Genomic DNA, 10,823 nt, shown 5'->3' with positions numbered 1-10,823 from the left:
GAATAATGGCTCAAATACATTAATTTATAAAATGACTTCATATAATAGATATTAAAGACTCTTGGGAAATTGACAAATATTATGAGTGCTTGTCAGGAAAACCAACTCAAGTAAAATTAATCAAAATGTAACAAATACTTAATGTTTTAAAAATCAAATTACTGAAATTTTCTTTTTTGTCTTTCATCTTCTTAGTGTTCTCTAGATGCTCAGTGGCAATGGCACAATACAATGATACTGAAGTCAAAGGCTTCTATCTCATGGGATTTGGAGGTCAGCATGATATTCAGTGTGTCCTCTTCATTGTGTTTCTTGTCATCTACGGGACATCCATGGTGGGCAACACTGGGATGATCCTCCTCATCCACACTGACTCCAGACTTCAGACCCCCATGTACTTCTTCCTACAACATCTGGCCTTTGTGGATATGTGTTACACATCTGCCATCACTCCTAAGATGCTACAAAACTTTGTAGTGGAAGATAGATCCATATCATTTGCAGGGTGTGTAGTGCAATTACTGATCTATGCAATCTTTGCTACTTGTGACTGTTATCTCCTAGCAGCTATGGCAGTGGACCGCTATGTAGCCATCTGCAAACCACTTCATTATCCCATACTCATGTCCAGAAAAGTCTGCATCCAGATGGTCGCTGCTTCCTATCTCATTGGATCAATAAATTCATCAGTACACACAGGCTTTACATTTTCACTGTCATATTGTAAATCTAATCACATCAATCACTTTTTCTGTGATGTCCCCCCAATTATTAGCCTTTCCTGCTCCAACATTGACACAAATATCAGACTTCTTGTTATCTTTGTTGGATTTAACCTGATATTCACTGTATTGGTTGTTATCTTCTCTTACATATACATCATGGCTGCTATTCTAAAGATGTCCTCTACTGCAGGGAGGAAGAAAACCTTCTCCACGTGTGCCTCCCACCTGTCAGCAGTCACAATTTTCTATGGAACCCTTGCTTACATGTACTTACAGCCTCACTCGGACAATTCTGAGGAGAATATGAAAGTGGCCTCTGTGTTTTATGGCATTGTGATTCCCATGCTGAACCCTTTGATCTATAGCTTGAGAAATAAGGAGGTCAAAGACGCTATAAAATTGACAAGGAAAAGGTTATTTAGATTTGACCCAGAGAAATAAAAATTTACCATATCACATAATTAGTATAATTGTGCAATTACAACTTAATAATTACTAAATTTGAAAGAGTGAATTCTTAAATGGTGACAACCTCTATTAATGCATCCAATCCTATAATATATGAAATAATCAATTATCTATCCTGAAACTTATATTTAAAACTCATAGTTTGACATCTGTTTCATACTGTCATAAAGAGGACTTTATGAAGATTATTATAGATATTGACAAATATATTTTTGTGAGTGAAGCAAACTTTATTGATGGTATTCAAGAGAGTAGGGATGCTCCTTAGGCCTCTCTTGTTATTATGGGGTTTGGGGATGGAAATTGTGAGAACGATTCTCAGTGTTGGGGGCTGAGTTTGGACAGGGACTCTTTAGCAACTAAGGGCCTCTCTATTGCTCTCAGTGACCTTGCTAGGATTTGTGGTCCAGGGTTTCCTACTCCTTGGAAGCCATGTAGGCAATAGGGTACACCACCCTGTTCCTGAAGCCATATTCATTGTCATCCTATGAAATGAACTTTACACAGTTGCCATTTAAAGCAATGCCAACCCCAGCATCAAAGGTGTAAGGATGAGGATGGGAGTTGCTGTTGAAGTCACAGGAAACAACCTGGTCCTAAGTGTAGCCCAGGATGCCCTTTAGTAGTCTCCTGATACATGTTTCATTACCTTCTTGGTGTTATTATCATTATATTTGGCAGGATTCTCCAGGTGGTGTGTCAGATCCACAATGAATACATTGGGGGGTAGGACCATGATAGGCCATGTCAGTGAGCTTCCAATTCAGTTCTGGGATGACCTTTCCCACAACCTTGGCATCACAAGTGGGCACAGGGATGATATTCTGAACTGCCCCACAGCCATCACGCCACAGTTTTCCAGAGGGGAAATTCATAGTCTTCTAAGTGGCTGTAATGGCATGAACTGTGGTCATGAGCCCTTCAACAATGCCAAAGTTGTCATGGATGACCTTACCTGGGGAAGTAAGTTTGCTGGTGCAGGATTCACTGCTAACAAGCATGAGTGAGTTGTCATATTTCTTAAAATTCACACCCATCACAAACATGGGAGCATCAGCCAAAGGGTCAGAAATGATGACCCTTTTGGCCCCACCCTTCAATTGGGCCCTGGCCTTCTCCATGGTGGTGAAGACACCAGTAGACTTCACAACATACTCAGCATCATCCCATTTGATGTTAGTGGGATCTTACTCCAAGAAAATGGTGATAGGCTTCCCATTGATGACAAGCTTCCCATTCTCAGCCTTGACTATGCCATTGAATTTGCCATGGGTAGAGTCATACTGAAACATGTAGACCATGTAGTTGAGGTCAATGAAGGGGTCATTAAAGGCAACAATCTCCATTTTGCCAGATGCAGAGCAGAAAGCAGCCCTGGTAACTAGGCACTCAATATGGCCAAGTCCGTTCACAACAACCTTCATTATCTTGTCTATGATGAGGTTAGTACTGCACGAGAAGATGCAGCTGTCTCTGAACAGAGAGGAGGAGGGAAAGATAAGAAATGTATTTTTTAAAGTATCCATCATGAAATACTATTTCATGTAAATTAAATACTTTAAAGTAGTGGTTCTCATCGTGTGGGTAGTGACCCTTTTGGATATTGTATATAAGATAATGATATTTCAATTTATAACAGTAGTAAAATTACAGTTATTAAGTAGCAACAAAGTAATTTTATGGTTAGGGGTCCCTACAACATGAGGAACTATATAAAAGGGTCACACAGAACAATTTTTTTAAAGACTAGAAAAACATTTTAATGTATATAATAAATGTTAACATTTAATTTCATTATTTTCACCTACTTTAATTGAGTTTCATAAATTGATTACAATGGGGTCTTCTGTAAATCCTATTCAAATTACTACAGCAATCTGAATATGAAATAAATTTTAAATAAATATCTTGCAATTCAAACTATCCCGTCCATCTCACATTCTCATCATAATTACATTCCCTGAAAATTTATAATTATTTTATTTTTTTCACCAGTAACATTTTCATGTTTCACTCTACCTTAATCTTCCCTACTAACTATGACAATATAGACACTTTCTATGTCTATCCCAAGTGAGATAACCTAGAAAAAAATGGCATCAAAATGTATCCTTGACCATTCAATTATAATGGATACGCAAATCATTTCACGCAGAGAAACAGCTTTAGAACAGACAACACAAAAACCCACTGCTTTGCTGTGTGCCAAGAAACTGCCTTCAGATACATCAAGTCTTCATTACACCATCACTGGATGAAGTGCCATCCTGGCACTCAATTTTCTGCTGACCATTCTCTTACTCACCGAAAAAAAAAAAAAAAAAAAAAAAACAATGGTGGGGTAGGAGAATGAAAAACAGTGCACTTAGCATACATTGGAATCCCATTGATTTTCCTATTGACTATATGTGTTATGTAGCCCCAATATAATTCTGACCACCAAAGACTCAGGTAAGCTTTATAGACAGCAAAATTCTGCATAAAATCTGTGTTCACTCTACTGACATCTCACCAGATATGACTTGTCTTTCATATTTACATATGAAAATGCTCAAATTGAAAGTGTGTTGTGAAAACAAACATGTTAATTAATGCCTTACATACAATGGTTGACCAGACTTTGTTCATTATTCATTAAGGGTTTGTTTAGGTTTTGAAATAACGATACAAATAATGCAGACAGTGTCACTCATTTCCCACTAAGTGATAAAGTACACTATCAATACACTGCTGACCCAGCACCCTATGCTTAGGTCAGGGTAGATACTGAAAGTGTTTCTGTCTTCATGACTGATTTATTCCTGTTTTCAATCTTAAGTAAAATTCTAGACACAGAAACTGAAGAGAGTTTCCCAGCTACAGAATACTCCACTCAAAGTGCCCACCAGTTTGTGAAAGTGTATCCCAGTTTAAGCAGAAGACTCCAGCATTTTGGAGATGCCAGTACTATGCGATGTCCACCAAGAACATCAGCTGCAGCAGTGTGAAACTTGCTAAAACCTAGAAGACAGTCGAGGTCTGGGGAGGTAGCAGAGGGTAGAGCTAGGAAAGGGAGACAGGTTCCTTGAAGGAGCCCGGAAGTTCATAAGTGAATCCAAGATAATTAGACATTGATTTACTTATACTGTTGGTGTTTGATTTTCCTTGGTTGATATTGTGACTGTGCCCTGGCTTTTCTCTCATGAAGAAGGTATTTACTTTAATTCTGATTTTTACAAAAGGCCACAGCTGAAAAATTTTGAAGTTTAAAAGGAGATTTATAGATTTTACAGAGATTCAATATTTTAAAGAGACTGAAATTTTGACATGATTGAATTTGTAAAGACTGTGGAACTTTTAAAGTTATTTGTTATGTAGACTGTCCATGAATCTCAACCCTCTCTATTCCCTGAGACTAAATCTTCAGGTCACCCCTAGCACTGCAACAAAACAGTAGCTGCAGCCTCCCTCTGCCCAGTCAACATGCCCTGTGTTGGCCTCCCTTCTCCCAGCCACCAACACTAACAAGTACTTCTGTTGAGCACATCATAGATCAGGCCTGTAAAACAGACAATGTACAGCTAAGACACTTTGAAAATCCAGAGAGGAAACAGAAACTAAGGAACAAAATACCCAATCAAAAAAAGAGAAAAAAAGAAATCAACACCTAGGCCTATAATCATTCCAAATCCAAATGCCTAAAAGCCAACATAAAAGCACAATAAACCATTCAATATTCCTCAACTGAGAATTTGTGTTTAGCTCTGTACCCCATTTTAAGTAAGATTGTTTGATTCTCTTGAGTCTAACTTCTTGAGTTCTTTGTATAAATTGGATATTAGACCTCTACCAGATGTGGGATGGGTAAAGATCTTTTCTCAATTTGTTGGGTGCTGTTTTGTTTTCTTGAAAGTGTCCTTAGCCTTGCAGAAACTTTGCAATCTCATTAAGTCCCATTTATTGGTTCTTAATCTTAGAACACAAGCCATTGGTGGTGTTCTGTTCAGGAAAGGTTCCCCTGTGGCTATGTGTTCAAAGGTTTTCCCCACTTTCTCTTCTGATAGTTTCAGTTTCTGGTATGATGTGGAGATTTTTAATCCACTTGCACTTGAGCTTTCTGTAATGAGATAATAAAAAATTCTATTTTCATACTTTTGCATGCTGACTATCATTTAAGCCAATACCATTTGTTGACCTGGCTGTCTTTTTTCCAATGAACGTTTACAACTCTTTTGTCAAAAATCATATGACCATATGAGTGAGAGATCTTTCTGGATCTTCTATTCTGTACCATTGATTTACCTGCCTATCTCTGTACCAGTACCATGTGTTTTTTAACACAATTGCTTTCTAATATAGCTTGAAGTCAGGGGTGGTGATTCCCACAGAGGTTTTCTTGTTAATGGGAAAAGATTTTAATATTCTAAATTATTTGTTATATCAGATAAATTAGCAAATTGTTTGTTCCCACTCTATAAAGAATTGAGTTGGAATTTTGATGGGGATTACATTGAATCTGTAGATTGTTTTTGGTAAGATGGCCATTTTTACAATGTCCATCCTTCCTATCTATGTGAATGGGAGATATTTCCAGCATCTGAGAATTTTTCCATTTCCTTCTTCAGAGATTTGAAGTTCTTATCATACAGGTCCTTCACTTGCTTAGTTATAGTCACACCAAAGTATTTCATACAGTTTGTGACTATTTTGAAAGGTATCTTTTCCCTAATTTCTTTCTCTGAAGGTTTGTCCTTTGAGTAGAGGAAGGCTACTGATTTGATTGAGTTAATTTTATATCCAGTCACTTCTCTGAAGTAGTTTATCAGCTGTAAAACTTCTCTGGTGGGATTTTTGGGGTCACTTAAGTATACTATCATGTCATCTGAAAATAGTGATATTTTTACTTTTTTTCCATTTCAATTTGTACCATTTGGTTTCCTGTTGCTGTCTATTTGCTCTGGCCAGGATTTCCAGTACTATGTTGAATAGGAAGAGGGAGAGTGAGCAGTCCTGTCAAGTCCCTGATTTTAGTGAGATAGCTAAAAGTTTCTCACCATTTACTTTGCTGTTCTCTATTGGTTTTCTATATATTACTTTTATTATTTAGGCATGATATTTATTATTTAGGTATGTTTAGGTATGGGCCTTGGATTCCTGTTCTTTCCAAGACTTTTAACTGTCAAATGCTTCCTCAGCATCTAGTGAGATGACCATGTGATTTTGGTCTTTAAGTTTGTTTATATGGTGGATTACATTGATGGATTTCCTTATATTAAACCATCCCTGCATCCCAGGGATGAAGCCTACTTGATCATGGTGAATGATCGTTTGGATGTGTTCCTGGATTGGATTTGCAATGATTTTGTTGAGTATTTTTGCATCAATGTTCATAAGTGAGATTGGTCTGAAGTTCTCTTTCCTTGTAGGATCTTTGTGTGGTTTAGGAACGAGGGTTATTGTGGCCTAAAAAAAATGACTTAGGTAGTGTTCCATCTGATTCTATTTTGTGGAATAGTTTGGAGAGTATTGGTATTAGGTCATCAATAAATGTCTGATAAAATTCTACACTGAACCCATCTGGACCTGGGTTTTTTTTTTTTTTGGGGGGGGGGGGGTTGGAAGAATTTTGAGGACTGCTTTTATTTCTTTAAGTGTTATGAGATTATTTAGATGGTTTACCTAGTCCTGGTTTAAATTTAGTATCTGGTATCTGTCTAGTAATTCATCCATTTCCTCCAAGTTTTCCAGCTTTGTTTGAGTATAGGCATTTGTAGTAGGATCTGATGTTTTCTTGATTTTCCTCAGTTTCAGTTGTTATGTCTCCACGTTAATTTCTGATTTTATTAATTTGGATACTCTCTCGTTACCCTCTAGTTAGTCTGGCTAACGGTTTGTCAATCTTGTTAATTTTCTCAAAGAACCAGCTCTTGGTTTTGTTGATTCTTTGAATGGTTCTTTTTGTTTCTATTTGGTCAATTTCTGCTCTGAGTTTGATTATTTCTTGTCATCTATTCCTCTTAGGTGTGTCTCCTTCCTTTTGTTCTAGAACTTTCAACTGTGCTGTCAAGTTGCTACTGTATGCTCTCTCCAGTTTCTATTTGGAAGCACTCAGAGCTATGAGTTTTCCTCTCAGTACTGTTTTCATTGCATCCCATAGTTTTTAGTATGTTGTGTTTTAATTTTCATTAATTTCTGGAAATTTCTTAATTTCTTTCTTTATTTCTTCTTTAACCAATGCTATCATTTAATACAGCATTGTTTAGTTTCAATGAGTATATGGACTTTTTGTTGTCTTTGTTCTTATTAATGATCAGCCTTAAAACATAGTGATCTGATAGGATGCATGGGCGTATTTCAATCTTCTGGTATCCATTGAAGCTTGTTTTCGGACTGATTATATGGTCAGTTTTAAAGAAGGTGCCATGAGGTGCTGAAAAGAAGTTGTATTCTTTTGTTTTAGGATGATACGTTCTGCAGATATCTATTAATTCCAATTGGTTCATAACATCTGCTACTTTTACTGTGTCCTTCTTCAGTTTCTGTTTCCATGCTCTGTCCATTGATGAGAGTGGGGTGTTGAGGTCTCCCATTATTATTGTGTGGGCTGCAATGTATTGTTTTTTAAGTAGGGTTTCTTTTATGAATATAGGTGCTCTTGCATTTGGAGCATTTATGTTAAGGATTGAGAGTTCCTCCTGACAAATTTTCCCTGTAATGAGTAAAAAGTGTTCTTCTCTAACTTTTTTGATAACTTTTGGTTGAAAATCTACTTTATTCCATATTAGAATGGCCACTCCAGCTTGCTTCGTGGGGCCCTTTGCTTGGAAGGTTTTTTCCCAACCATTTATTATGAGATAGTGTCTGTCTTTGTCTCTGAGATGAGTTTCCTGCATACAGCAAAATGCTGGATTCTGTTAATGTATCCAGTCTGATAGCCTATATCTTCATATTGGGACATTGAGTCCATTTACTTTAACAGATATTAAGGAATAGTGGCTGGTGTTTCCTACTATTTTTGCTTTGAACGGTGGAATTGAGCCTGTGTGTCTTGCTTCTTTTGGTTTTCTTGCTTAGGAGTTTTCTTGTTTTTACTAGGATGTAGTATCCCTCCTTGTATTGGGTTTTCCACCTATAAATTGTTGTAGTGCTGAGTTTGTGGTCAGATATTGTGTAAATTTGGTTTTGTCTTGGAATACCTTAGTCTCTCCATCTATGGTGATTGAGAGTTTTGCTGGGTATAGCAGCTTTGGCTAGCACTTGTGTTCTCTTAGGGTCTGTATGATGTCTGCCCAGGATCTCTCTCTTTCATAGTCTCTGTTGAGAAATCGGGTGTGATTCTGATTGGTCTGCCTTTATATGTTACCTGACCTTTTTCCCTTACTGGTTTTAGTATTCTTTCTTTGCTTTGGGCACTTGGTGTTTTGACTATTATGTGTCAGGAGGAATTTTTTTTCTGGTCCAACCTATTTGGAGTTCTGTATGCTTCTTTTATGCTCATGGTCATCTCATTTTTAAGGGTAAAGAAGTTTTCTTCTACAATTTTGTTGAATATATTTACTGTGCCTCTTAGTTGATATTCTTTGCCCTCTTCTATTCCTATTACCTTTAGCTTTGGTCTTCTCATTTTGTCCTGGATCTCCTGGACATTTTGAGTTAGGATCTTTTTGGCTTTTGCATCTTCTCTGACTTTTTTTACAATGTTGTCTTAGGCTCCGGAGATTCTCTCTTCCATCTATTGTAATCTGTCAGAGATGCTTGTATCTGTGACTCCTGATTTCTTTTTTAGGTTTCTACCTTCAGGGTTGTCTCTTTCAGTGTTTTCTTTATTGTTTCCATTTTCATTTTAAATTCTTTCTTCAATTTCTTCATCTCTTTGGTTCTGTTTTCCTCTAGTTCCTTGATTTCTTGAGTGTTTTCCTTGTTTCTTCTTCAAAAGCTTCTATTTCGTTATGCTTTTCATCCTGTTCTTGTTTAAGGATCTCTATCATCATCTTGAGGTATGATTTCAGGTCTGAGTCTTCTTTTCTGGAGTGCTTTGCATTCAGTTGTTTGTTGTGATGGGAGAGCTGAGTTCTGGTGTTGCCAGGTTGTCTTGGTTTCCCTTGGGTAAGTTCTTTCACTTTCCTCTTGTCATCTTATTTTCTGTGATTATACATGGTCTTGTTGTCAGTGATTGGTTTCTGTCTCTCCAGTGTACCTGGCCTGTGTCCCTGGATCTCCATTGTTCCCAGTAGCAGATTGCCTGAGCATTTGTTCTGCATGCAAGGACCCTCCAGGTGGAAACTGAGTCCCTACGGCAGATTTCCTGCTCAGCCCAGACCTCTCTTCGACCCGGCCACCCTCAGCGCAGTCTCACCAGGTTTGTGTCCCTGGATCTCAGCTGTTCCTGGTGGCAGATGGCCTGAGTGCTTGTTCTGTACACACGGGCCCTCTGGTTTGAATCTTTGTCCCTGATGCAGAGTTCCTACTCCCCTGAACCAATGGGGGGGTTATGCTTTCCATGTACTCAGCCCAGACCATCTGTGCCCGGGCTACTTGCAGAGCAGTCTCACCAGGCCTGCATCCCTGGATCTCTGCTGTTCCTGGTGGCAGATGACCTGAGTGCCTGTTTTGCACGCACGGGCCCACTGGGTGGAAACCGAGACCCTACAGCAGATTTTCTGCTCCCCTGAACCAATGGGGTAGCGGGTGTGCTTTCTGGGCGCTCGGCCCAGACCTCTCTGCAACCCGGCTACCCGCAACACAGTCTCACCAGGCCTGTGTTGAATAGCAATAGAAAGCAATAGAAAAAAAAACACATGCTAAAAAAATCCTTGAAATTAAGGAAAATGAACAGTAACTAGAGGGGCAAATTTCATCAATAAAAAATTTAAAAAAGGAAGGGCAATAAAGAATTTCAGGCATTGAAGATACAATAGAAGAAATGAATAAATTGGGCAAAAAATGTTAAATCTAAAATTTTTTCACACAAAATATTCAGGAAATAGAGGAATTAGAAGCACACCAACTCAAAGGCCAACAAAATATTTTCAAATAAATCATAGAAGATGTTGCCCTAAAGAAGGAGATACATGAGGAACAGCGGAGATTCAGAGACACAGGCCTAGTGAGAAGTCGTTCCGAGTAGCCAGGGAGCAGAGAGATCTCTGCTGAGTATGTGGAAAGTGCACCCCCCCTCCCCGACTGATTCAGAGGAGCAGGAACCCTGCTTCGGATTTGTGTTTTTCCAGCCGGCAGCCTGTGTGTGCAGAACAGGCGCTCAGGCCATCTACCACCAGGAACAGCAGAGATCCAGGGACACAGGTCTAGTGAGATGATGCTCCGAGTAGCCAAGTAGCCAGGGAACAGAAAGGTCTGTGCTGAGCGTGCAGAAAGTGCACCCCCCCTTCCCCCACTTGGTTCAGGGAAGTAGGAATTCTGCTTTCAGCTGTCTGTTATCAGCCTGGGGCCCGAGCATACAGAATAGACGATCAGGTCATCTGCCACCAGGACACCAGGAACACACAGCGATCCAGGGACACAAGCCAAATACAAGGGAGAGGCGAGAACCAATCACTGACAAAAAGACCATGTGTAATCACAGACAATAAGAGGGCAAGAGAAAAGGGAAAGAATGTACCTCAGGGAAACCAGGACAACCTGGCAACACCA

At 38.8% G+C, this 10,823-nt stretch overlaps 1 protein-coding gene across 1 annotated transcript; it reads left to right on the top strand.

The window, feature by feature from the left end:
* Positions 1–218: 218 nt before the first annotated feature.
* On the top strand, positions 219–1,166 carry LOC308429206 (olfactory receptor 5AK2-like; the record flags this gene model as incomplete). The annotated part of the gene is made up of 1 exon (XM_080927941.1): positions 219–1,166. One exon carries the CDS (start codon positions 219–221, stop codon positions 1,164–1,166), a length of 948 nt encoding a protein of 315 aa, XP_080784067.1.
* Positions 1,167–10,823: the final 9,657 nt, after the last annotated feature.

The sequence above is a fragment of the Micromys minutus genome (genome assembly GCF_963924665.1).
Source record: "Micromys minutus genome assembly, chromosome: 13".
Taxonomy (NCBI): Eukaryota; Metazoa; Chordata; class Mammalia; order Rodentia; family Muridae; genus Micromys; species Micromys minutus.
Note: the sequence above shows the minus strand (reverse complement) of the source record. Positions and strands in the feature narration are given on the sequence as shown.